This window comes from Orbicella faveolata, unplaced genomic scaffold (genome assembly GCF_042242905.1).
Source record: "Orbicella faveolata isolate gen_17 unplaced genomic scaffold, um_ofav_v1 contig_48, whole genome shotgun sequence".
Classification (NCBI taxonomy): Eukaryota; Metazoa; Cnidaria; class Anthozoa; order Scleractinia; family Merulinidae; genus Orbicella; species Orbicella faveolata.
The window spans coordinates 10,007,970-10,035,775 of NW_028301578.1; the positions used below are offsets into that span (position 1 = coordinate 10,007,970).

General features: G+C 39.5%; 1 protein-coding gene across 2 annotated transcripts in view; it reads left to right on the forward strand.

The window, feature by feature from the left end:
• LOC110060093 (uncharacterized) overlaps positions 1 to 27,806 on the forward strand; it is a 46,818-nt gene that overhangs the window by 13,191 nt on the left and 5,821 nt on the right. For both annotated transcript variants that reach the window (XM_089280640.1, XM_089280641.1), the window contains 25 exons: positions 979 to 1,227; positions 2,050 to 2,244; positions 3,536 to 3,727; positions 4,155 to 4,355; positions 4,910 to 5,158; positions 9,004 to 9,198; positions 9,407 to 9,598; positions 9,908 to 10,096; positions 10,286 to 10,540; positions 10,918 to 11,109; positions 11,789 to 11,986; positions 13,217 to 13,468; positions 13,796 to 14,041; positions 14,498 to 14,686; positions 15,717 to 15,953; positions 16,926 to 16,994; positions 17,646 to 17,882; positions 18,236 to 18,397; positions 18,724 to 18,885; positions 19,399 to 19,560; positions 20,044 to 21,581; positions 22,440 to 23,301; positions 24,486 to 25,112; positions 26,427 to 26,666; positions 27,152 to 27,343. In XM_089280640.1, the coding sequence (XP_089136766.1) occupies positions 979 to 1,227; positions 2,050 to 2,244; positions 3,536 to 3,727; positions 4,155 to 4,355; positions 4,910 to 5,158; positions 9,004 to 9,198; positions 9,407 to 9,598; positions 9,908 to 10,096; positions 10,286 to 10,540; positions 10,918 to 11,109; positions 11,789 to 11,986; positions 13,217 to 13,468; positions 13,796 to 14,041; positions 14,498 to 14,686; positions 15,717 to 15,953; positions 16,926 to 16,994; positions 17,646 to 17,882; positions 18,236 to 18,397; positions 18,724 to 18,885; positions 19,399 to 19,560; positions 20,044 to 21,581; positions 22,440 to 23,301; positions 24,486 to 25,112; positions 26,427 to 26,666; positions 27,152 to 27,343 (7,482 nt within the window). The remainder of the gene's footprint in view (positions 1 to 978; positions 1,228 to 2,049; positions 2,245 to 3,535; positions 3,728 to 4,154; positions 4,356 to 4,909; positions 5,159 to 9,003; positions 9,199 to 9,406; positions 9,599 to 9,907; positions 10,097 to 10,285; positions 10,541 to 10,917; positions 11,110 to 11,788; positions 11,987 to 13,216; positions 13,469 to 13,795; positions 14,042 to 14,497; positions 14,687 to 15,716; positions 15,954 to 16,925; positions 16,995 to 17,645; positions 17,883 to 18,235; positions 18,398 to 18,723; positions 18,886 to 19,398; positions 19,561 to 20,043; positions 21,582 to 22,439; positions 23,302 to 24,485; positions 25,113 to 26,426; positions 26,667 to 27,151; positions 27,344 to 27,806) is intronic.

The following is a 27,806-nucleotide window of genomic DNA, read 5'->3' on the forward strand; positions in this document are numbered from 1 at the left end:
ACTTTATTCTCTCCCAATCTGAGAAAAAAGGGAATTCCGAGATGGCGGACTTGATGACATCATGTCATATTTTGTGAAGCAGACTCGCCAAAAACACAAGTGCCATCTTTTAGAATATGCCGAGGGCTATAGTTTACATAGGTCAAATAGTTTACATAAGCCTTCTTAGAACGAAAACCCAGGAGAGGGGTTCTATCTCTGTCACCTCCCCTGCCCCGCTTGTAACTCGGGGCTCAACTCGCTCCAGTTTCCGTGGGATAACAAATCTGGTAATTGCAAAAATAATAATATTTTCACGTTTTGGGAAAGTTGTGTGCGATGGCTTCACATAATTTGTTATTAATCTACAAGTCGTAGACTACCAGTAATCCTTTCGTACGGTAATTACTGGAACTAAATATCACAAAACCCCAGCTCGGTATTTTTAGGGTCTTTGATGGCGCCTTCCTCAAAAAGGGACAGATAACTGGAAATGATCCTCCAATTAACTTTGAAATTCATATAGGCACTGTACATCTATATTGAGTAGTCTCTAGATGAGCGAACGGTAGTATGAACAGACTGAATGCTGGAGACTAGTTAACCGAGCACCAGAGCATTAGACCTTTTCCGACTGGGCGGTTTGTTGCCCCATTCCAGATCATGTGATGATACTCTTGAGACTTCTTCCTTTCATATTTTCAAATAGCCGCGTGTATATTATTATATAATTTTTAGATGGTTAAAAGAACAATTTTCTAGAGGATACCACGTAGTCTGTAATGGGAAAACAAGCCGCCGAAGCGAAAAAGGTCTATTCAGCGACCAACGGAGCAAATGGGTGACAGAGTACATGTACTGAATAACTGACTAATAGATTGACTGGGTAACCGAGTTATTGCGTGAATGGGTGACGAAATAACTAACTCATTAACTTTGTTGCTCACTAAAGTCGCCAACTTGCTAACTTACGTATTTTTTTTTTTCTTTCTCCTTAAGACGTGGAAGCACCTTCATTTGGTGAAACCTGTCCAGCCTCAAGAAGTGCTGTTGCAGAGAAAGGGAAAACCTCAGCGGTGGTGACCTGGGCGCCAGTTAAAGTCACCGACAATCATCAAGCAAATTTAACTGTGTTCCCTGCAGTGACACCCCCACATATATTTTCTGAAGGAGATCATACCGTGATCTACACTGCTAAAGATCCATCGGGAAACATAAAACAATGCTCCTTCAAAATTACAGTTCAAGGTAAGAAGGACAATTTATTTCTGGGGTACAATAGGCCCTTTGCAGCTAGGGTCACGTGACCAAATTTTTCCTAAAAAAAAATTGTATTATGGGCTATAACTTAAAGAATGCCAGAAATGGAAAGAGCGCATCGAAAATACTATAGAGGCCAAGTTTGAGGCCCCAGGAAAAAACGAGTAAGTTTATACCATAGTTTGAATTTTCGGAAAATTTAGAGGATTCGTATGGAAAATGTTGCTGGAGAGCAAGGTCTTGCTCTCCAGCAACATTTTCCCATACAAATCTTCTTATTCTTTCAAAAATTCAGACCATCATAAAATCTCATTCTCTGATGATGGGGGCCTCAAACTTGGCCATTTTGATATTTTCGACATGCTTTTTCCATTTCTGGCATTAGTTAAGTTATAGCCCATAATTTTATGAAAAGTAGGTCACGTGATGGCTTAGCTGCAAAGGGCCTATTATACACGCAGGATCTTTTAAAACTCAACTTAAAGGTTCTTACTAAAAACTAATTATTTGAGCTGATTCAAACTGATTCAAACGTGTTTCAGTTTTGAGTGTGGGTGATCTAAAGCCTGAACTACACAAAGCGCAAGCAGTTATGAAAGAAAAATGAACACTTCAGTTAAATTCTAATCTTGGGTCACCATTGTCCGTATTTGAATGGTTTAGAAAGCCCCCTCTTAGCGTTGCCCAGTTTTGATGTAGACTGTAGCGTGTGTAATTAAGGGTTTAACCACCAAAAGTGTTCACCCCGAACCTGATTCCCTAGCCAAGTGCGAATGTTTAAACGTCAACTTTCTTTATAAAAATTGATAGTTTTTAGATGCTCCGCTCTCTTTTCACCTGCAAACGGGAAGATAGAGAATTCCGCCTGTGGAAATATATATGGAAGTGTCTGCCGCTTCGCGTGTTCCAAGGGCTATGATTTGAAGGGATCTGCCGAGAGAAAGTGTGCCAAGAAAGCAGGCACAAATGTAGTATATTGGACAGGAAATGCAACTTCCTGTGAGGGTTAGTAGCTATTATAATTTATTTTTATTGCAGAAACGTGCCTGCTAGGCAAATGTAAACATATTTTCCATTATCGTGAAAATCCTTCATAAAATAAATAATTCATAATCGCACTCTGATTTGGCGTAACTGGGTCGAAATATGTAAACACATTTTGATAGGGAAGTATTTTTGGAAAACTCGTGGCATGTGACAATTATCGAACTGGCACTTTCAACTGGTACCTGTATTATGAACCTCCTATGGAACTTTTCATTGAGCAAGGTCCAACCTATTGGATTATTATTACATTAGATCAAAACAGTCTATGAGCAAAACTCGTGAGTACAAAAGGTGAATGAAATTATGTCAGGAGCTCCTGACTATCGGTTACTGATTATGTACATAATTTTGTCTTTGGTCTCTATGCGATAAGTTCGGTTTATGCAGTAGTTGTTTGCTAAAGTCCCAAAAACACATTTGGATAAGAATCCGTCACAAATGAAATGAGCATGTCATTCAGTGGACAAAACGCCTTGGAGCTTGATTCAGTAGATGGGGCAAACCACCTTGCCGTGTTCAAAAACTAGCATGTTTTTACATAAAATCTTATCAGTTCCGCCATCTTGGAGTGAGCTTTCGCTCGGGGGCGTATTTCCAGCAGTGTCCACCCCAGCCCTTCCAGGCAATAGTTGGGTATTTGTTCACGTCTTCATTCTGGAGGTGGACCATTTGAAATTTTATTATCAACCAAGAGCGGTCGTTTGCATTGAGTTATTTTGATCTCCCATAAAATACTAATCATTTACCTGAAACAATATTAAACCTTTAAAAAACTCACCAGCAAGCCTTTTCCGAAACCGAATTACTTCAACAAACAAAACTGTGAAGAAATGTCAATAACAGCAATGGCAATTAATAAATCCTGTTCAGTTTTTGTAACAATAATTACGATCTTTATTTGTTAAAGCATAAGATAAAGCATAAATTCGCAGCGATAGACGACCGAGTGAAATAAATGTTAACGAAACTTGTAGAATCGATTATCGCTCAAGATAAAGCGAAGAAATGCATTTAGAGGCAGAAAAACATCCAAAATTTTAAAGACTTGAAGTATTGAAGAAATGTAGTGCTAAAGTTATCCAAAGCGTATTTGAACATTATAACCGCCGATGACTTTGCAGTCGTTTAATCGGCGGAGTTATCGAGCGAGTGATTTCTAGTAACCACTACAAACTCGTATTCACGAGCTTAAAAGTGAAAAGAAGAAGACTCGGAAATGTGTAATTTTATTTTTTATTATTCGTTTCAGTCATCCAGTGTCCCTCACTGCATACTCCAGACTATGCAATACAGTCCGGATATGGGTGCAGTGGCCTGAGCTCTAACTACGGCACTTCCTGCTTCTTCAGCTGCCTGGTAGGATATGAGACTCTAGTAGGATCACAAAAAAGAACTTGTCTGGAGACTAGACAGTGGAGTGGAACCGAGCTACAGTGTCAAGGTAATAAAGAGTATTCATCGATTGAAAAGTAAGAAAAGCGACTCCTAGTTACCTTGACATATATCCATCTTTTGGTAATTTTTCCATGATATCTTAGCTATATATCTTTAACTTCCTTCTCTACCAAGAGAAGCTGCAAGCTACGAATTTCTTTAATGCTGTCCTCTTAAAGATGGAAATCTGTCAGTGATTTTTAAAGCCTCAACCAGCAGCAAAGTATGACTGTAATTTGTCCGGTAATTTACAAACCAGAGGTAGAAAAACACCAAAGCGATACCAATATAAAACAAACAAACAAACAAACAAGCACAGAGCAACCTTAAGATTTACGAACCAGCGAACATGCGCCTTCTTTGACATACCACGCTTTGTCTCGTAACAATTGCAATGGGCTGAAAAAAGGGGTTTTTTGTTCTTTGACTTGTAGCTATCACCTGTTCCCCTTTGACAATAAAATCGGAAGGACTGGACATTAGCCCTCCGTTCTGCACCAATGCAAGTGCTGTCATTTATTACGCATCAGAGTGCTGGTTCACATGCAAAAACGGTTATCAACACCATGGACCTGGGGTGAAGACTTGTAATCAGCAGAAGACATGGGCGCCATTAGGAAATCCATGGTGCAATGGTAAGTTGATCAATTTGCGATATGGCAACACCTATTTTCAATAGGCCTTAAAAATGCTCTTCATGTTTTCCATGCGAATCCGTAGAATTTTAACTTACGAATCGTTGCATTAAAGGAATATAAGTGCCCAAACTGAATTTTAAAAAAAGTCCTGACTGCGAAAACGACCTTGGAAGTTGTTTTCCCAATAATTTTAAAACAAGTGAAAATTAGTTTATTGGACGTGAATGAACATAACATTTTGGTGTTTTTACTTTGACAAAATGGAAGCAACTATATCTTGTTCTTGTTTTTTTGTTTTTGTTTTTGTTTTTGTTTTTGTTTTTTCCTGCCGTTGTTGATGATTAGGATTATAATGATGATGGTGATGATGACGATGATGCTACGACCTTTATGTAATAGTTCTTTATGATGCTGATTGGGCTTTGTCACTCTCGTTATTATCACATTTATATTTAACAGTTTTTAATCGCCAAGCTGCCACTGCATGTGTATGGCATCTTTATATGTATTTTCTTATTGTCTTTGCTAAGCGATATCTCTTTATCATTTAGATGTCTCAGCACCAGTTATCTCAAACTGTCCGTCAAATATTGTAGCCACCGCTGACAGGGGTTCCACGTCCACGCTAGTCACGTGGTCTCATCCTTCAGCCACAGACAACTCTGGCTTCATCCCCAACATAACACATTATGGGAAACAACCAGGGGACTTATTTCATGCTGGGGAACACAGCATCCGGTACTTGGCTTCAGACAAAGCAGGAAACGTTGCCGAATGCAAATTTAAAGTCTTCGTGTTAGGTAATTTGCGCATGCCCCATGTAGATATAGCAACTGATTTCATCTTGGATAATCTTTGGGTGCTTTCCATTCGAACAAAATATTCCGGTTGGAATGTCCGGAAATTTTTAGTGTCCGGTTAAGGTTGTATTATGATACCCTAAAATAGACCAAAAAGCTTGTTGAAATATGGTAAGAAAGATCAATTTCGTGTGATTGCACTCGGGAAGAGAAAATAATTTTTGAAGACTTTACTTAAAATGGGTTGCTCTCTTTTGAGGTTGTGATTTATAGTATTAATGCCAACAATTCCTGCTCTTTTACAAAACAAGATTGACTTTCAAACAAGCACATCTTAAAAGTTTTTGTTTCGTTGTTCCGTTCCGTGTAATCAACCAAAGTTCTGACACTTAACTCATGTTTTCTGTGCTTTTACCAGTCTTTATCTGAATAACCTTATTTTGCACCAGACCCACTGGACAAATTATCCAGTGTTACATGACAGATGTTAAAATGTTGTGATCTTTTAGGCTGATTGCGTCACGACATATTATTAGTCTTTGAATACCCCAAGTCACAGGAAATTCTCTTAAATGCTGTCCAAAGAGGAGATGTTGGCGTGAAGTCAGCTGGTACAAGTACACGATTAAGAAAAATCAGGAGCCATAATCGGGGACGGAGACCGTAAGTCTCGGGATTCGCGCGCACCCATGATATGGGACAATTTTTCTATTTTTAGAACAAATTGCGCCATCCTGACGTCATATATCCGCGCGGATTCACGCACATGTCAGGGGCTTTCGCGTGGATGTTGTCACGTTGCGTGATCAAATGGTGAGAGTTGAGAGATTCTCTTGCGTATTTTTCACAGCGATGGCAGGGAATAAGGCAGGGAATACGAACCAGGGCGCTTATATGTAGTTTTATGCTCTGAGCTAACGGAAAAGGTGGGTTTTTCAGGGTTGAAAACAAGACTTCAATCTCGCGCTGGGAATGAATAATAAGATCTGCTCACGCTAGTCGTAAGCTTACGCGTATGCTTAAAAATATAGCAAGAAAACTCTCTACTCTGGTATCGAGTTAATTTGTGAGTTTCTCAGACAATTTTTAATCATAACCAAAACCTGTTTTGATGGTTTCTTATTGTCTCTGCTTGTTTGGTGAGTTTGCAAAAGTTTTTGAAAGGAAAGTCTGACGCGTACAATTAGCTCATTTGCACAGTGTATGCTGCTCGTGCACTTTCAAGTCCGAGTCGGTGTTTTCATTTGTCAACAAATCTTGACAAAGATTTCTTTCGTTATCTTTTGTGCTGAGATGCTGCAACAAATTTCACGAATGCAAAAAGGCTACTTACATCATGTGTGTTTCTTTAACATAAGCATAGTGAAGTTTTACACTGCGAAAATGAAAATAGACAAGGAGTTTTGATAACTCGATCATGTAAATCGAAATCGTTATTCCAAGTTGATTAAAGAAAGCGTCATCGTAACTTCGCTGATTGTTTCTGCTTTATTCACATATTTTCAGCTTAGCTTTTAATATGGTGTCAAACATTTATCAATCTTAAACATATTTAAAAACTATAGAGCTATTGTTTGAGTTCGATGTACGCTTTCACACGAAAGTGCGGCGGAAGTACAATTTGTCATGTTTACTGACTGTACAAAACACGCATCGGTGGGCGCTCTCATTCATCGAAAACAGAGAATTTACTGGATTTTTACACGAATAAAACTGAGCAGTATCTACGGACGTAAAGTTATTAAGCCTTGATGAAACATCAAGCGTTGCTTACAATTCAAGCGAAACTCAAACTAGCAATTATTTTGTTTTACTTTCCGGTCGCGATAGACTGACAAATTCCTCGCAAGCGTGTGGCAAGAGGAGCCAGGAAACTATGAAGTCCTGAAGCTCTGCGTTATCTAGATATATCCAGCTAGTTTTTTGCTGTGTAATGGAAAAGCTGTTAATCTTCAACATATGTGAAATTTAAAGTGGAGTAATGTACAGCTCATGTAAACGAAGCATCAGTCGGAACACAACTTGGTCAGCGATATATACAAGCTTACAGTGGAACATACCTAAATTCGACACTGTCTTACTTCACTCAAACTGGAGCAGCTTACGACGAAAATACTTAAGCAAAATTCCAACCGACGTAAACGCGTTGAGTTGAGGGGCAAAAGCATGAAACATTTCGGGAATTTCGGACGCCATTTCCCCCGCGCGACATTCGCAAAAATCCTCGCAGCATGTACGCGCGTGTGCCGCATGTGATGGCGCAATTTGTTCTAAAAATAGAATTATTGTCCCATATCATGGGGACAACCCCAATACTTGAAATGGCGCGCGCTTACGGTCTCCGTCCCCGATTATGGCTCCTGGAAAAATGCATTGAAATTTTGTTACACGATGGATTAAGCATTTAAAAAGCCAGAAATCAAGAGGGGGGGGGGGGGGGGTGGGGAGTGGAAGGGTGTTTGCAGATTGCATATCGGGGAAGTGGAAAGCTTGCAGAAGTAGGAAATATAACTTTTTGGAAGGGAAATTAATGAGCCTGTACTGTGATGGTGATTCAGGCAACACATTTCAAAAGTAATTACATTTATCGAGTTCTGCATGTCGTAAGAGCTTTTCTACAAGCTTTCGTTTATAGTTGTTGACACTCGTTTATATCTTTGGTCACTTTCTGATTGTTAACAACCGTCGCTGTGGCCGTTGCTACGTAGAAAAACATTATACCACTGTGTAGCTCCCTTGAATTTCACAGTCATCTAGAGGAAAATTCGGCAAGATCGTTTCAAAATGTTTTTGACAAGTGTTCAAGGGTCTCAACTCTTGTATTTTCAAGAAATTGAATTTTTCATAAACATGGCCTTATTTTAGGTTTATTTGATAGGAAAGCGCTCTCTGTCCACCCTATTATTAACGAATTAGCAAGAACGCCTCTGATCGAGCTACAAAAACATCAACCGTAAATACCGGAAGGGTACCACACCATTAATTACCCAAAGAAATTTGACCCCGAATCATTAGACATTTTCTTTGTCCATGACGAAGTCCTAAAATATGTCAATTTTTACAAAGGATGCATAAAAGTTTTTTTTTTTCTTTGCTTTTATCTCAAAATGCCACGCAGCCACTCGCACTATAGCATGCAAAGCATGGAACCCATTTGCATCTTCGTCGTCGTTGTTCGTGGCTCTATTTTTCTGAGGCGTAGTTATACGTTGCTGGTTACTCTGTAACGCCATTAAAGTTAAAAATCGTAACCACCAGAATATATTAACTCAAGAATCTGGTATATGATAGCTGATTGATATCTAAACAGCCTCGCTAAGATTTTTAAGTCTGCGCAGTGTTTATTCGCGAGTTATTCGGAGGAGTGTTTCACCCAAATTTATAAAGCCTTAATGCGAGACGCCATGTTGGAGTCCCTCGGATGGGCACAGACATGAACAAAGGAACAGAAACATTTGTAATTCTTGGTTTGCGTATTTACACGAAAATGCATTACTGTAATGTTCCAACAGATTGAAATTGATACTTCGTCTAGTGGAAGAACCGTTCGGGTACCAATAACGTAATCGATAACTCAGCTTTTGACCCACACGAAAGACTTTATGGGCCGCCATTTTAATGTCACGCAAATCATAAACTAGGAAATTCAAACGTGCTACATTACTAAAATGCAGAAACCTGTCGAGCTTAAACGTTGCAAAACGTCAAGTTCTTAGAGGGTCTTACATTTGAAAAACTATAACTACCGATAAAGTGAAAGATGTATTGAGAAAAAAAAAAAAAGGACTAACGTTCTAAAATTCGAATTTTCGTGCTAATTTTGCTGTTTTGTCATCTCCTTCTAGTTGTCCGATGCCTGCCTAAATTGTATGCTCCAGCTGGAGGCTCCTTACAGTGTACCAAAGACAATCAGTATGGATCAGAATGCTCCTTCGCTTGCCGTGATGGCCATGCAATGAATGGCTCTGACCGCAGAATCTGCGAGAAGGATCCGATTACGTCGGTTGGTGTCTGGACTGGGAATGAGACAAAGTGTGAACGTAAGTAAAATAATGCTTAAGTTAATGTCATAATCCACATTTTCATGTCATAATAATAATAATGGGTAAAGCTTATAAAAACAAGATTCTGACTGCATATTTGTAAAAAGAAATGTTTCATTGAAAGCTTTACGAGTCGATCTTTCCATCTCTTCCCACCAAAACTATTATCACAAATTAAAGTCAGCATTCAATTGTCTTTCCTTAGTCGCCAAGTGTGATCGACTCGTTCCCCCTCCAAACAGCATACTGTCTGGTTGCGGAGGCGGTTCCTTGCAAAACGTCTTTGGTGACAAATGTCTTCTGTACTGCGTCCGTGGCTATCGCCTGGTTAACGGCTCGACTGAGAGGGTCTGTCAAGCAAATGGTACCTGGTCTGGAGAAAAACCGCATTGTCAAGGTAAGGGAAGCAACATGAATAGGGATCACTTATCACTTTTTTGTTTCCACAAAGCGTATTTATACCACTGCATGAGTGTAACGGGTATTATTTTCCCAAGTGGTCTTTTTTGGTCTTGGTGTTTACCAAAATGCTCGCGAATGTGTAAAAGGACAAAGCTTTATTGACCCTTAAAATCCTGTTCTTCTGAGTCACATAATGATGCCAGTCTACTGCACACTGAACGTAGTTTATAAGGATGATGTTGACGAGAGGAAATGCCTAAATCGTTTATTAGTAAAACTATTGTTTTGTTTTTATTTTCTATAGTTGTCCATTGTAAGTCCCTTGAAGCTCCATCAGATGGTCAGGTGACACCCAACTCTTGCAGAATTTATCCTGAATACGGTACTACATGTCACTTTTCATGTCCCCAAGGCTATAGACTGCATGGAGAGCCAATAGTGACCTGCCTTAGCGACGGTCAATGGTCAGGAAACACCACTACGTTTTGCAAAGGTTAGTTTATATTAAAAGAATAGAAAAAAAAGTCAATTCTCTGTTTCTGGGGGCGTTACGTCAGGCATGATGAGGAACAGTTTCAATTTTACTTACCTAGGTATTTATCTAAAACTTGAATCTCGTGGAAGAGAAATATTTAATGAGCTCCGAAATAAGATTTCTCTTTTATTATTCCAATACTTGCAGATGTGGAAAAACCCTTGTTCGGCGGTACTTGTCCCAGTAGTGACATCAGAAGGTACGCAGACAGGGCTAAAAACTATACCACTGTAAACTGGCCTGTAGTGGTTGCCACAGATAACTCTGGCATGGCAACCAATGTTACGAAACATGGTGTTCCTTCCGGGAACAAGTTCTACGAAGGACGACATGAGGTCATTTACAACGCAAGTGACGCAGCAGGAAATCACAGAATCTGCAAATTCCACGTCACGGTCGAAAGTAAGCTTTTTACTAAGTAATGATAGATCTCCCTGCAAAACAAATTGCTATTGCTTATTATTAACCAAAACATTCCGCGTAAGGAAGGCTTTTTGCGATAGTTTTCAATATAGATGTAGCTGGCAACTAAGTAGGCATTTAGATTGATCATTATTTTGTGGCAGATCTCTCCTCGGGAAACACCGGCCATAACTTTTTGTTTTTCGACCATCAGCGACACACTAAGTCACATTAAATACGAATTGTCTCTCTGTGTGCGCGAGTCTTCTAAACAGTATGCAGGTCAATATTGTACCATAAGGGCATTTCCAGACATCACCATTTTCGAGTTAGAAAGACTCGCTGTTACATGTGTTGTTTTGTAATTTGTTCTACAGTTGTGCGATGCCAAACATTGTTTCCTCCATTAAACGGCTTTCTAGTGGGAGACTGTGACAACAGCTTCGGCTGCACATGTCAAATGAGATGCAAAGATGGATATAACTTGTTGGGATCCGAGATCCTCACCTGCCTTCACAAACCGGGCCATCTTACCGGGTACTGGAACGGATCGATTCCGACCTGTAAAAGTAAGCGACCAGTAGTTCGTAAACGTTATGTTCCCTTTTTGCATCAAACTTTAACTTCCTAACTTAAGCCCGTTAAATTTGTAATTCCCAAACCTATTTAGATTAGTATCGTAAAGGAGCTACGTCTCAGATTTCCATATCTTGGAAACAGTAGTCTAAACTAATCAGTGTTGCCATTGACAACCGTCAAAACCTTCCCTCTGCATAGCTTTCCCTTTTTTTTTTTTTGTTTATTAGTTTATTACCTTCCCGAGGATCAGTTACTGGTTACTGCGACACGTGACTGCATTTTGCAAAATGATACAAAAATCACTTTCATTGGAAAAGCCCCATTAATCCTATGGAGTGATCAAAATCTAATTCTGGTTACAATGCAAATAACGTAGGACGTGACGAAAGTAAACGAAATCACCAACTAAGTGATATTGTCACGATTTACCACCAAATGACATTAGAAAATCTAACGTTTCAGCTTGGGACTTAAAAGGCTAATGGGTCCATTGCAGTGAATATTTCAGAGTTTTCGCGTAAATTATTATCATTTGAGAAAACTCATTAACATCGGTGTGATTGTAAACTATTTTAAAGACTTGAAACAACTATTAATTAATTAGTTTATTTACTTAATTGATTAATTACTTTATTAATTTATTTTCTTATGTCCTAATTTTCTTTTCAGTACGTTCCTGTTCTTCACTAAGTGCGCCTCAGAATGGTTTTATTTACCCGCACATGTGTACATTTTCCCCAGATAGTGGAACTGTCTGCTCTTTCGAATGCAGACATGGTTTCTCTGGGAACGGAGGAGTTAGCTCGATTCTGTGTGGGAATGATGGAAACTGGACCAAAAATGAATCTTCAATTTTACAGTGCCTTGGTAACCGCTTTGTAAATTATCATATATTGATCCGAGTATGTGTTGTATCAGTATCAGTGTCAATCTTGTGTATCGTTGATAACTGCATATAAATAGAGGCTGGTCAGTCTTTTTCGCTTAGTTAATGTTGTAAATGAGAATAAATGAGAATCTGACTTGGTCAGACCATGTAGAACACCTCTGTGCCAAAGTCTCGCAAAGATTGGGTTTATTACGAAGAATTAAGTGTTTTCTTCCGAGGAACATCAGAGAACTTTTTGTTAAGACGACCATAACACCGTTATTAGACTATGCGGATGTTACATGGGGAGACAAAAACAATGTAATCCTGATGAATAAAATCCAAGTACTGCAAAACACAGCTGCGAGGATTGTTCTCGACAAGTCAATGCATTCATCTGCTACAGAGGCACTCGTACAGCTCGGCTGGGAGAACATGAAGAGAAGAAGAAGGTTTCATCGCATGATTTTAATTTTTAAGGCCTTAAATGGTTTAATAGACTGGGATTTTAATTTTTGTAGTTTTAAAGATATTCGTGGGTATAATACGAGAAGTAAAGACAGCATTTGTAAGCCTCCATCCCGTCACTCCTGGGGACAAAAGCGTTTTATTTACAATGCAGTTAATGAATGGAATACTTTACCCAATGAAGTTAGGAACAGTATCAGTATTTTTAATTTTAAAAGTCGAATTAGGGGTTTTTCTTAATTTTTAATTCTCATTTTTTTTTTTTTTTTTTTTTTTTTTACTGTTTTCTATATTTCTATTAGCACAATGGTTAAATGTTATTATTATTTTTAATCTACTATCTCTTTAGCTTTTGCAATTTTATTTTTGCAGGGCCCCACTGAAAACCACGTGTATGTGAAGTGGGCTCCCTGTTGAAAGAAACATTTATATCTATTTTAAAACATTTCACTTTTAAAGTATTCATTAGAAGTTTATTCCAGTCTAGTAAAGCTATATACAACAGCAACAACAACAAAAACACACAGCGGATGTTTAGATTCAACTATATTTATTTAGAAACACATGTTACATAGATCTATAACGTTTCCGTCTCTATTTGGGTGGATAGAGACACATGCGGCCTTTAGCTTATTAGAGAACTGCATTTTTAAAAGTCAGCTGATTTCTATAATAGTTAAACGATTGGGCTATGATGATCCGTCAAGGAAGATGGTACGTCTGAAATCTTAACGTATTTTTGTATTGACATATTCTCATAGATGTTACCCCACCAGTGTTCAAGAGTAGTTGTCCTTCAGATATTCGCGCAAGCATCAATGAAAATTCTACAGCATTGGTTAATTGGACGGAGCCTGTCGCTCTGGACAACGACGATCTGCCACCACAAGTTACAGTTGTTCCAGCAGGGATCAGCCCACCACACGTCTTCAATAAAACTACTCTTGTTGTTTACACTGCAAGAGATGCAAGTGGGAACAAGAAAGAGTGTTCGTTTAAAGTAGTTTTGGAAGGTGAGTCCGAAAGAGATTTTGCCACGTGTATGGCGAATTATGCCAAATTGATTTCCGAACTGTTTTTTATATTGCTGACATGATTCCTTACTCATATAATGTCTGAGTAAAAGGCTAGGAAATTATAGTCCAGCACTCTGTCAGCTGCCAACAATCTCACCTCGGTCTAAGAGTGAAGACCGATCACTCTCCGCTCTTTCTCTCTTGTCATTGTGTGGTGTAAGAATTATCGCCAAAATGGCCGGTAGAGCTATGTCAATGTAATAGAATCTGCTCCGAGGATAGAGTCTTTTCTTGACACAAACCCTTTATATATTTTCATCGTAGATAATTTAGGCCCTCAGGTTGTATATTGCCCCGCAGACCAGAAAATTACTGCTACGAAGATGACAACAACAGTTACGTGGAACGAACCTCAGTTTAAAGACAACAGCAATAGTCCATTGGTGATAACATGCAGTCATCAAAGTGGGACTGAGTTTTACTGGGGGACATGGAATGTGCATTGCACAGCTTACGATGATAATCCAGATAACGACCCAGCTGTTTGCCAGTTTACTATAACGGTTAAACGTAAGCATCAGGTAGACTAACCTAAGATATTTGAAGACCCAATTTTGAAAAAATAGAAAAGGGCAAGCATCTGAAAGTTGTATAAACGTCCCGTGCCACATGCAACTACCGCTCAGTACCTTGAACTAGCCAAACTCTTTGGTGTTAAATTTAATGTCGACTTCCTCTTTGTCGCGTACTGTTTTACTCCTATTATGTGCTAATACTTGATAAACTACGGTGACCTCTTCGGAATACCATCAGTTTAACCCCTAATTGCCTGTATCTCACTATGCAGAAGACATTGTGTTGATGACGACATTGTAATGAACAAAATTATTATCAGCGGTTCTTTGTATTTTTAACAAAACTAACAATCAATGTTGAAAAGTACTTTTGAAAGTAACCGGTCAGAAAGAATGAAGAAGAACAATAACAATAATTGTTGGAAAAATTTAATTTTCTTTACTCGTACAGCGACGAAGTGCAGTGACCTGCCTCCTCCCAAAGGGGGCGCAAAGGCTTGTGACGATTGGATGTTTGGAACGTTCTGTTCACCTTTTTGCAGCAACAAATCGGACTTTGCCCAACCTTTACCTGCGACTATGTGGGTTTGCGGAGCAAGAGGAACTTGGATGCCAACCAATCGTTTTCCAGACTGTACAAGTGAGTAAATAATTAGTTGCATTTTTCCTTTTTACACTACAACACAAGAAATTACATAAATACCATTCCCTGTCTTCTTTTGGCGATGGCTTGTCTTTAAGGGGCATTTTTAATATGTGACAACAAACCGTCAACTGTGTCAACTGTGCAAGTGTACCGAAAATTGAAATTTTCTGACATAATTGTTTTGCTCCTTTGCTATGTGTTACTTTGATATTATTTTCGTAAGTAACTTCGCAATGTTAATATGTTCTTTCATAGTTTTTCTTTTTTACCGTTCTGGAATCTTATCTTGATTTATGTTATTTGCTAAGGACATAACAATGTAGTGTAATCCAAATGGTGGATTGAATTAATCATGTTTTATATTGAAGTAAAATTAATTAAATGTCAACGGAGAAGGGTATTATGGGCCTGAGTCTAGCGGTTGTACTTGCGTTTTAAAAACTAATGTTATGACGCAGTTCCCATGGTCTATAAAAGTGCTTGACACTAGAAATGAAATTCTGTCAATATTTACCAAGCCACAATTTTTTTTTAAGACGGTCTAGATGAAATGGTGGGAACTCAGTTATCAGTTAAATTTCAGGGCGTTTTTAAGCAACGAAATGGCGAAATGGCTCCAGTTAGCCTAAATAGAACTCAGATTAGCCTAAATATTACTGCCTTGACAGTGGTTAGCTCTCAGTAATTGTAAAGGTAACGCTTACAGACACCCATATCCCACATGGACTCTTACTTGTAGTGCCATTTCGTAATCTCGCCATTTCGTGTTTTAAAAGCTTTCCACATTTTGGGCGATTTTATTTAGTTATCAGTCAAAGTTCAGCTCATTCTCAACTATTGGCAAATTTTGCTGATCTGAGATCGCAGTTCTTAGTTAAAAAAAGAAAAAAAAGAAACCCCGCATATTTTTCATATTTTCACAAATCTTGACCTATTCTCTGCTATCAGTTCAGTTAAAACCCATCCAGACCCTCAGATAATGTAAGGAAGACCCAACTCGTTTTGTTTGTCCACCCTTTTGTAGAGGTATACCGCCCCAACGATGTCAGGATGGCAATGGATTTGCACTACTACTATGGTGACTGTAATACGCCAGAAGCCCAGGCTCAAATAAAACAGAACTTTATCCAACTGTTAAACGAGTCTTTCTTCAAAGAGGTCTGCCAAGATCCAGCACTCAAGGACAAGTGCAAGGCAAAAAATGTGAAAGTAACGTGCGCTGCGGTTGATTTTGTTATCAGTAGGAGAAGGCGTTCAGCAGGTATGGCAACATTACACAAAGCTCTCATTATTTTAAGAAACAAGAAACATCCTCGTTGTTTCAATTGGATGGAATAATGTAATATTCTACCGTAGGTATTATTATTCACGACATGGTAATGAGTCATGGGGAATCGATCTGGCCTGGTGAAAACCCAAGACTAGGCGAAAATGGAAGCGAACAGCTAGATCAAGTCCGACTTACTCCGTGGGTACTGGGAGGCTCATAATAGATTAAGAATAAAAATCAGCGATAATAATTTCGAATGGTGCACGGGTCATCGAAACGTCATTCGAAAATGTTATCGCTGATTTTTATTCTTAATTGTTTGCTCAAAGCCTCTGTTATTAGGATTTGCATAATCCCTAGGCTGTCAAGTTTTTGCATAGTGGAAATATGCAAAAAGGAACACGAACGGCATGTGCTTTTTCGAGTTCTTCCAAACTTTCAAGAATGTTTGCATTACTCGAACTTACAAAGAGAAAATTTTTGTCTAGTTTCTTAAGAGAACACTGCGGAAAAGAAGATGTACATTCTCTTTGCTTGCTTCAACATTACGTGAACGGCTTGGACTACAGAACTGTTGTTCTACTAAGTCCGAGAAGTGCAGCTATAAGTGCACGCTTTCTTACTGGATGTTTTCAAATAGATCTAAACGTTGCACCAAATCAGTTTGGGAGCTTGCTTATTAAATATTTGTTTTACAGATCTGAACAGACAGACAGACAGACACACAGACACACAGACAGACAGACACACACAGACTGACAGAAAACCACTTTGTCCAGCCACATCTCATCTTACAGTCTTGTGCACTTGCACTCGCACTTGCACTATCCAATTGTTGTAAACTAAGACTGTACCTCAGTATAATTACCTGTAGAGAATAAGCCCTGTAATTTGAATTGCCTGAATCTTTAATCTCTTTACGTTATTATTATTATTATTATTATTATTATTATTATTTTCCAGACGATGTTGGTCATCATAGAAGAACTCGACGATCAATTCCACGAACCACAGTTACTCTAGATATCGTTGGTAGGTCAATAATATTATTTTAATTGTTTGTTTTTTGGGACGACTGAACACCTGAAAATGACAAAAGGGTTGTCTGCGTCGATTATAATAAAGTGTTTTTCTACATAACTTGCAGTTTAGCGTGTGAAGAAAGACTTGTTCTCCTAAAACTAGATAGTTAGAAAATTAAACTTCAAGTTTTGAATCACCCTGCCTAAATTAAATCGTTCAACCGACCTTTTTCTCACTTTGCAATGGTTTAATGTCAAAAAGTCACGTTACTCGTTATACTGATAACGGAGAATGTAGCTTCCGAGAATTGAAAATTTAAAGGCATTAACTCATGACTGGGTTTTAATTTAATTCCCATTTCCGTGGTATGGATGGAATGGAAATATCTGTATACTGCCGGATGGGACTTAAATAGCATCCGGTTGTCCTTATCCACCTTTACCTAAACCAAACTCTTGGGTATAGCAAAGAGCTGTGAGAGAAAGTCTCTAGCCTATCAGCGCAGCCACGTTGGAAATATTTCTCGCCAACATATTAACCATAAGGCAACCAAAAAGATACCAAAAGACACAAAGTCAAAGACTTTAAATAATCTATGCCACAACCTATTATTATCGAGTCTCAGTGCAATAATGATATTTTAATGCTTAACTCTTGTAGTTGACCTTAATGGCATTGAAGCAAATGACACCAAAGAAGGCCAGATCTTCATTGGCGAGGAGGGCACAAAAATTGCCAAAAACATCAGCAGTCGGATAAAAGCTGCAGTTGACAACGGCAATCTCAGTCTGACCATCAATGGCACTGACTTCGTAGCTGATGGAAATTCATTCAACATCTCAGAACCTAAACAATTCTGTACCAAGGGACAAACATTTAATAAAAAGGGATATTGCCGTTAGTATATTTCCTCAAATTAACATTTGTTATTAATTTGATCGCATTTTTGCGCCAAAAGACCCAACAATGCGATGCTTCAACTGCCTCATTTTAAACTAGGCACAGGATAAAGTTTTATTTCTAGTTTTTCAGATTTTAGTTTTAGCCGTTAAGCTCTTGTCAGCATTTCTCACGAAGTACCTAAGACGTTTCCTGCTAGTGAATTACGCTTACAGCAAAACTATCTTGCCTTATATTATTTTAGTTATAACTGTAAAGAGCTCATTAGTTTATTGTCGAGGTAAGTTGAATTTGCTTGTTTTACATTCATACAAACTTCTTGACTGCATCTTTGTCTTTGTGATCTACAGTAAACTGCACGCTGGGGACTTACTTAGACAGTATCACTGGAAAGTGCGAAGACTGTCCTATCGGATCATACCAAGAGCTCAGTGCACAGGAAGAGTGTGCGATGTGTCCACCAGGCACTTCCACAACAGACTCCAGAACACAGAATAGCTCCGACTGCTTAGGTAACTGACTTTTCTAATAAAGCTGATGAGACAGAAATTTCTCAGCTCTGAGCTGTTGACACTAACGAATGAGCAATCTAATAACCTTGGCTATATGGCAAAGCAGAATCAATGAACATAAAAAAACGCCGAATACACAATGGGAGGGGGGAGGGAGTAAAGGTAGGGTCCCAGAATTTCACCAGAGGTTGAATATCCTGTGGTCACGTCAAGTGTTCAGTAGACCTTAAGATATTATTTAATATATATTGAGGTAGAGTGAAGTGCGCAACCTCTAGGACTAAGCATAACTGGCAGCCTCTCTTGACTATTTGTTTTCATGGCAGCTCTCTGTCGACCTGGTTCGCACTCGCCCACCGGAATGGAGCCCTGTCTTCTTTGTGACAAGGGCTATTATCAGTCCAAGGAGGGCCAAAGCTCATGCTTTAAATGCAGTCCGAACAAGACAACTTCTGCTGAGGGATCTAACAGCTCCACACAATGTAAAGGTATGTATTTAAAAAAAAAGATTCCATGTATGTGATACACCAGGTGTTACTCCCAAAGAAATGCAATAATCTGATTTCTAGCAAAGTTACTTTTGGATTAAGAGGTTCTGGTTCTTTTTCGTACCCTGCGAAGTTTCCTTGTGCTCTTTGGACGACATGGACACAGTGTCTTCCTCCACCAGGGAATCTAAATGATATGCCTGCTAGCTATTAGCCTTTTGTAAGGGCAAGCTAAGAAAAGAATGCTGAGTTGGCTTGTAGCGGACCGGCAACATACCTAGTAACTTAAGGACCTGTCTCGCTCCTCAATTTAGGTGCTAAAACTTGACCTCGGCTACGTTCTTTAATCAAGAACACGTCGTTAGCACATTCAGTTTAAGTAGACATTGTGTCAATGTCGAAAACGATGTTAATATTAATGGATTTAAATGATGGTTTTACATATTGTTTCTTCCAAACGAATTTAAAAATCTTCATTCTGATGACTAGCATTTGATCAATTATTTTCCACAGTTCCGTGCCCGGCTGGATCATTTTCCCCAACTGGACTGGCCCCATGTTCTTTATGCGATCGACGCTCTTTTCAGCCACGTGATAAGAGTCGTGTGTGTTTTTCATGCCCAGGAACAACTGTAACACTGAGACCCGGATCAAAGAACGCACAAGACTGCATAGGTCAGTAGTCTTACTGAAACATTGAGAGCCGCTCTTCCCTAAATGGTTCAGTAAGATAAATTTCAAAGAAAATCTTTAAGACAGCAATAGTTTTAACAAGAGACGTTTATAACATACAAATCATTTCAATTAAACAGAAACCTCATCAAAAAAGAAGTTTGTTAACTAAGCCAGATGGACACTGAAGATGTAAACTTAAACGAAGACGAAAACGGGTGGCTACGATTGATTAAGATGAGACGGACTGCGAATGATGATAAAAAGAACACGTCGTAAAAGTTCTGGAATCGATTGACAAAAGAATGCTTATGAACTTTGATCACTTGTCAATTAACATAGAATACCGCCTAAGTACAATTCCATTTCTTCGCGGAGCTTCTGTGCGTGCTTTTAAATTGTGTCACGTTTACCTAATTTTTTGTCCGCAACCACTTAAAGCTGGAAACTCATAGTTTCTAATTCTAGGGGGTTTATTTGTTCCAGAAATCGACGAGTGCTATTCTAACCCTTGTATCAACAACGCCACGTGTACTGACCTCATTGGCGATTTCCTGTGCTCCTGCCAACCTGGTTACACTGGGAAGCAGTGTGCTACTGATATTGACGACTGTCAAGATAAACCATGTTTTAACAATGGCACATGTCAAGACCTGCTCAACGACTACACCTGCTCATGCGCATATGGTTACCGAGGCCCTAACTGCGAAGAGGATATAGATGAGTGCGTTTCTTCGCCGTGTTCAAACAATGCCTCGTGCAGAAATCTCCCTGGTGGTTATCATTGCCAATGTGAGCCTGGTTATACGGGAAGACTGTGTGATACGGACATTGATGAATGTCTGTTATCTCCATGCCAGAATGGAGCCACTTGCAGAGACAAAATAAACAACTACGAGTGCGTCTGTCCGGTTGGTTACCAAGGCAACGATTGCGAAGAGAATATCGATGACTGCGCGAGTGACCCTTGTCAAAACTGGGGCCACTGCCGCGATGGAATTGACAGTTACCAGTGCAATTGTCTTGCAGGATTTAACGGGACAAATTGTGAACATAATATCGACGATTGTGCTGGGGCAGAATGCAAGAACAACGCTACATGCTTAGATCAAATTAATGGATTTTATTGTATCTGCGAGAGGGGATTTTCTGGATCAGCGTGTGAGTTCAACATCGATGAATGTATCTCCAGTCCCTGCCAAAATCAAGCCAGCTGTGTGGATATGGTTAATGCCTATCGCTGTGACTGTCGCGATGGTTTTGATGGATTACACTGCGAAAACAACATAGATGACTGTGCATCGAGTCCTTGCTCAAACAACGGGTCGTGTCATGACGGGGTGGACAACTTTACCTGCGTGTGCCCGATAGGTTTCACAGGTAAAATATGCAATGTGGACATCGACTACTGCGCCTCGATGCCCTGCTTGAACAATGGAACATGCTTTGATGGTACCACTTCCTTTACTTGTCAGTGTCCAGATGGTTTCGAAGGAGATCAGTGCCAGAGCAATATAGACAACTGTAAGAATGTCACTTGCTTAAACGACGGCGCTTGCATTGACGTAATAGATGGATACAAATGCGCTTGTTCTGACGGCTTTGTTGGTATTCTCTGCGAAGTAAACATCGATGACTGCGGAAAGAATCCATGCGCAAACGATGGAGCTTGTGCTGATCTCATAGATGACTACAGTTGTACTTGCAAAAAGGGATACACAGGAAAAAACTGCAGCATTGACATCGATGAGTGTGCCAGCTCTCCATGCGCCAATAATGCTACTTGTATCGACAAAGTGGATAACTACAAGTGCTCCTGTGCTGATGGATTCAGTGGACCACACTGTGAGGTTGATATCGACGACTGCGTGCTAAGTTCCTGTGGTAATGGATCCACGTGCAGAGACGGAATGAACAGCTACACTTGCGACTGCGCACCTGGATTTCTGGGCGATGATTGTACAGTGCAAATCGATGAGTGCTTGTCTTTCCCTTGTTACTATGGAGGAACATGTTATGATCAGGTAATGTGCAAATGCTCAATCCTACGTTATGCGCGTGTATTAATTAAGCACAAGCCCAGACAAGTAGTAACATTCGTTAAGCGGAGCAACCTATGTACATTCCATGAATTAAGTTCGGTTGAGGTTAGTAGATGTAGTCCCTATTTACTTGTATGAGAATTTAATGAAATATAAAGATTTAGAGGAAAAAAAAAACATGGTAAGGTTGGCAAAACTTTTTCCTTTTCGTCGACAATGATTTTGGAGGATGAATGACAATCCATAAACGTTCTTTGTGGATGGATGGATACATGCATGCATGGAATCTTTTATTTGAACACGGCATTTTTGTTAAATCTGGTTTCAATAAGGGCTCTGCAGAGAATACCACACACAATATAGGTTACTTTTTTACTATTACTAGCTTAATGTTACAGAATTAGTTTTGCTTGACCTGATAGTATAGGTCTACCTACCCATAAACCTTTTTTTTTTTTTTTATTGAACTTCCTTCCTTAAAACTGGTTGGCAAATTATTCCGATTTTTTGCTCCGGTAAATGAAAGAGTAAATGTATGCATAGAGGTATGGAAGCATTGATGCATGTATGCATCAATGGATGGATTCATGGGTGCACGGACCCATGGATGCTTTCAGATAGTTAGATTTGCTGTCGTAGTTTGCGTTTTCAAAAAATCTGATTTTAGTTAAACTACCGAGCTGCTGACAAAGGGGAGGCCCGACTATAGCTACGTGGGAAATTAAAACGCCTAATAAAAAGGTGTGCTATACATAAGTAGTAGAAACACATTGGATTGTTTCTTGTATATAGCAGCGATACGGTGACGGAACTTCAAATCAGTCTCCTTTTACTTTACAGATCAACGGATTTGCTTGTGTCTGTCCTAATGGATTGACAGGTCTGCAATGCGAAGTTAATATTGACGACTGCAAATCCAGTCCGTGTGCAAATAATGGCGCGTGCTCAGATCTAGTGGCAAATTACACCTGTTCCTGTCCAGAGGGCTTCAACGGCTATAACTGTGAAAACCGCATTGACCACTGCAAAGAAACTAACTGCAGTCGAAATGGCTTCTGCGTTAACTCTCATAACTATTTTTACTGCAATTGTAGCGCTGGCTACTTCGGAGATTACTGCGAATTGGAAATAGACGAGTGTTTACCAAGGCCGTGTTTTAACAACGGAACCTGCCACGATAAGGTCAACAGTTTCACTTGTTCGTGTGCTGATGGGTATACTGGAAGGTACTGTGAGCTTAACATAGACGACTGTGTCAATGCCTCTTGTCAAAATGGCGCTTTTTGTGTTGACCATATTCTCGGGTATTTTTGTCTGTGTCCCGCCGGATACAATGGAACCTACTGCCAAACCGAGATCAACGAATGTGAATCGAACCCGTGTATCAACAATGGTACCTGCATTGATCTGACACCAGGTTACAAGTGTGAATGTTTGAGTCAGTTTACTGGAGAGAAATGCCAAAACGTTACAGACGTCTGTCTATCAATGCCTTGCCTCAATCACGGCACGTGTAGGTCTTATAATTACTCAGAAGACTTCAGCTGTACGTGCAAAGCTGGCTTCACCGGAGAAAAATGTGAGGTGGACATTGACGACTGTGCTTCAGAGCCTTGCATGCCAAACGCGTATTGTCAGGATATGATGAATAGTTACAGCTGTGAATGCTACCCCTCTTACTCTGGAGACAACTGTGACATCTGTAAGTTAGTATTTATGACAGTTCTTTATTGGTAAAACGGATGAAATGGGAAATGCCGCATAGATAGAAAATACTCAAGTTGACACTCGGAGGTGCATTCAAATCGAAACTCTTACCTAAACAACGCAATACAGGTAGAAAGACGTAGGATGAGCCCTTCCCTCAGATTTATTTATTTGTTTATTTTTTCTGAGGGGAGGGATGTGGTAATAAGACGTACAAACACTTGTTTGCGTTTAATAGATGGTACTTAGCTTGCTCTCCAGGATACCATTGTTTATATGTTGATTATGACGTCGTCATCATTGATTTCATCATTTTCTGTAAAGGTCAAAGAAATGTTCATTGCAGGATAATTAGCTCAAAAATGCATTTGTTATGGCATGTCAAAAGACGAAGTCAAATATTCGAATTACCAAAATTTCCATCAGTTTGGAATAAGGAGCCACTGAAAGCGACTGAAAGTAAATATATCATCTTCATAAACTATGAGAGAGTTGCTGACGAGCTGCGGACTCGCGTGCGAGAGGGAAAGAGAGAGAGAGAGAGAGAGAGAGAGGGGGGGGGGTGGCGCGGTACTTCATACGACAGCATTAGCAGCACAGCAAGCTGCATTTTTAAATTTCTCTTTAATCTGCAGCGTCCTTAAAAAAGTGTTATAAAGTAGCTCGGCCATTTAAAATGGTAACATTCCCATAAGAACAGTAGCAAGTCGATAATTGAAAACAATGAAGTAGAGCGGATCTTTTCACCCACCTCGCGAATTCTTCATGTCAATGAGCTGTCCAAAAATGGAGCCTAAGAATTTTAAGAAATGTATCTGACTATACAATCTGTTGTTATGTAGCATTTAGTCATTCACGCCTTTCTTATATATACAGTTGAACACTGCTTCCCTTCCCTGTATCATTTAATTGAAGAACTCTTCAAATACTTGGATGAATTAGTCCTTAAGTATGTCACTTTTAGATGTTTCGAAATGGTCCTTGAAATACTTGAATGTTAGTTTCCCCTGACCTATCTTCACTTTGACTCGTCAACTCCCTACCTTTTTATATCCCTTTGCCCATGAAATGGTAACCCTTTCGAGAGGAACCGCTGCAAATTATATTTTAAGTTCATTGTAGGGAATGTTTCACAATAGAGGGAGTATCCTAACACTCGTTTTCTCACTTTGTTTGCAGTTCTTGGCAGTGACTTTGATCTCATTTTCAAACGCAAAAGCATAGATGACATGATTTTGCTATCAGATGGCAAAGGTCTTCCAAACATGGATTCTTTCACAATCGCCCTGTATCTTCGTGCAGACTCCAGATACAATTCAGGAACATTGTTCAGCTACAGTGTGCCTGAGCAACCAAACCATATCATCGTGCTTTCCTTTACAAAGTCTCAAGTTCAGCTGGAGATCAAAGATAGCGCAGTAAGTGCAGACTTTGAGTTTACGGACGATCACTGGCATTTCTTGGGAGTCGTGTGGCAGGCGATAACTGGGACTGTCTCGGTGTACGTTGATAGGGCAGAAATAAAAAAGGCAAGAGGCGTCAAGACCAACGATACGATCATTGGCGGAGGGTGGGTTGTGCTTGGCCAGCGATATCTCGCAGGGGTAAAGATTTCAAACCTTTCAACAGCTTTTGCCGGCACTATGCACCAAGTAAGCTTTTGGAATGTTCCAGCAAGTCCTTTAGACATGTGGAACGCGGCTCATAACTGCACGTGGCCTATCGCAGGAAGTCTGCGCGCATGGAACAGCTTCCTCTTTGGAGTCAAAGGACATGTAGAAAAACGATTCATGACACAGTGTAAAGGTACTTAGCATTCTTGGTACAGTCCTATTTAGGTCATTTACTTTTGAAATCTTCGAGTGAATTCATTTCTATTTAATTGAACTGTAATAACATGAATCAGCTGTCGCTTTAATGTTATTAGTGTTATGTCAATTATGAAAGTTGAAGATAAAAACTTTCAGTAGCGGGCAACAAAATTGTTTTAATGTTTGGAATGAAATAGCTGTAAATGATCGGGGAAACAATGGATGGTCAATGGATTAAGATGACATATATTTTACCGGTGATATAGTTTCTGTCACATACATTGATCACCACTCAAGAAGTCAGCGGTTTTGTTTAGTTTGTGCTTCGATGTTTAGAAGTTTCGTTTCTTTTGTACAGCAAACACTCGCGTTATTGATGGATATTTTTTTTTTTTGCTAAAATTTCATACCGGTATTGGCTCCACATTCACCACGCGCACACGTACACGGCTAGGCTTTCAAAACTAGAACACCATGGGTGTAGCCAGCAATTTTCAAGGGGGGGGGGGGGGAGGGCTCACATTTTGTCCAAGTGAGAGTACTCATCAGAAAGTCCTGTCGTTTTCGAAACCTGTTGTAGGTTACAAAAGGGGGCGTCACGGGCACCCAGGGACTCCCCTAGCTACGCTCCTGCACACCACGTAATATTTGGTAACCTGTTTGTTACCTGTTTGTCTTCCTAACTTTTTAACAGTGGCAATAAAAGACAGCTAGCATAGTCTGCTGCCTCCACTTCAATCGTCGAAAATGTCCATTTATTGGCAAATCTGATACAATGTACATGTAAGTTTGAATGACGGCAAAAGGCCCTCTAAAAAAGTTTCTCTTGCTTCAAAGGTGTACATACAATAGCCACACTGTTTAGTTTTTCACTTGTTCAGTTATTTCCTGACATAGATCCGGTCATGTATCATGATTACGTTGGGGAAACAAAACTGCGTATTAATAAACTTTGGAATACAAAAAGTACCTGCCGCAAATGCTTGTAGTAGCCGGTGACTTTGATTCGGTGCCTGCTTATTTTAAAAACCTGGATGAGTTCCCTTTTAATTCTATATCCTTGTTCGAGGGTCTTTTCTGTGGATTTTCTGGTTTTTCTGCCGCCACAAAATCCAACACTCCATAGTCTTATTGGAACACTTTGTAATGAGCTCCTGAGAGCTTTTCCGTATTGCAGTTTACATTTATATTTAACATAGACGGTAGCTCAGTTCATTTCCGTCACCGCAAGAGTACATCGATTTTCATACTATCCTAGAAACGAAAGAAAAACCAACAGGTTATAACGTTTTACAACTTTGCTTTGCAGCGTTTGACAGGTGCACTGCCAACTGCTTGCACTTCCTCCGATGCGAGTTTCATGAGAACGAATACAACTGTAGCTGTCAACCCGGATTTTCAGGTACCGGCTGTAACATTAATATTGATGACTGCAGCTCAAATCCATGCGTCAAAGGGACGTGTGTCGATGGTGTGAATCGCTATGACTGCGAGTGCAGCAAAGGCTATTGGGGAGTAAATTGTGAAAAGAAAATCATCAATGAAGGAGGTATGATGGTTACAGAAGTTATCAGTCTATAGCACAATGATGAAAGAAATCTATGAATTTGTTCATCTGTTGTGTAAGCGTGACACATTTTTTTTTCACGACAGTCCAAGAGGACCCAAGAGAATAAATTAATTTGAATTTTAGGAAGTGGTCTGCTACCAGGGCCTTAAACTCTTTGCCTTATTATTCTAAGACTAATTACGTTCAGTTCTCTACATTTTGTTGACCTAACATACATTCGAGAGACAAGGAGACAACTCTCTAAACAACTTACGAATTGCGATATTTTAAGAGCACCGTCCTCAGCAGGTAGCCATATCTTAACTTTTTCAACCTATCTTGTATTTACACTAAATGCATTATTTTGCATGATTGTATGGAAAGCAACGAAACTTTTCTTGAACACTTGTAAAGAAAGCTCTTATAAATTTCATTGCGGAAGAACACAAGGACACCACTAACGGCGTGTTATCTGAACTCTACAGAGTGTCCGGAATTGAGAGAGCCCGTCAATGGAAAAAAATCTTGCCAAAAAGTTGCTGGAGCGATTTCCTGTACTATGAACTGCGATGAAGGTCACTCTTTCAGTGCTGAGGCAGTGACTACCTTTGTCTGCGGCCCTGACACAGAGTGGACCTGGAATGGCATCATGGATATGACTATACCAACCTGCTTAAGTGCGTATTAATAACTGATCAAACAACGCACTATAGTTCTTAATTAATAACTGAAGAAATCGATTTATCTCCTAACTATCATCAGAAAAAGTTGCTCCCTGGGTAACATGGCCTGATTTGCAATCCCAGTCAAGTCGCGAGAAATAAAAACCTGCTGTACCCAGGGCAATGTTCGGTAAACTGCCTGACTAGATTTCGTGCTTAAAAGTTGGAAGGTCGGTTACTTGTACCAGCACAAAATATTTGAGGTACTGTTCCACAGAAGAGAAACGAAAAGTTCCTGGCATGATAAAATGTGAGTTCAGCTTTACTTTCCCAGACCGTTCCTTTGTTTCTGCTAAACATCAAAAATCCAGAGCGACATGGAAGTAACTATTAGTAGGCCAAATTACTCTTTGCGATATTTCCGTAAATTTTATTTTGTAAATTGAAATAAAATCTCGAAAAGCCAATATTCTAATGG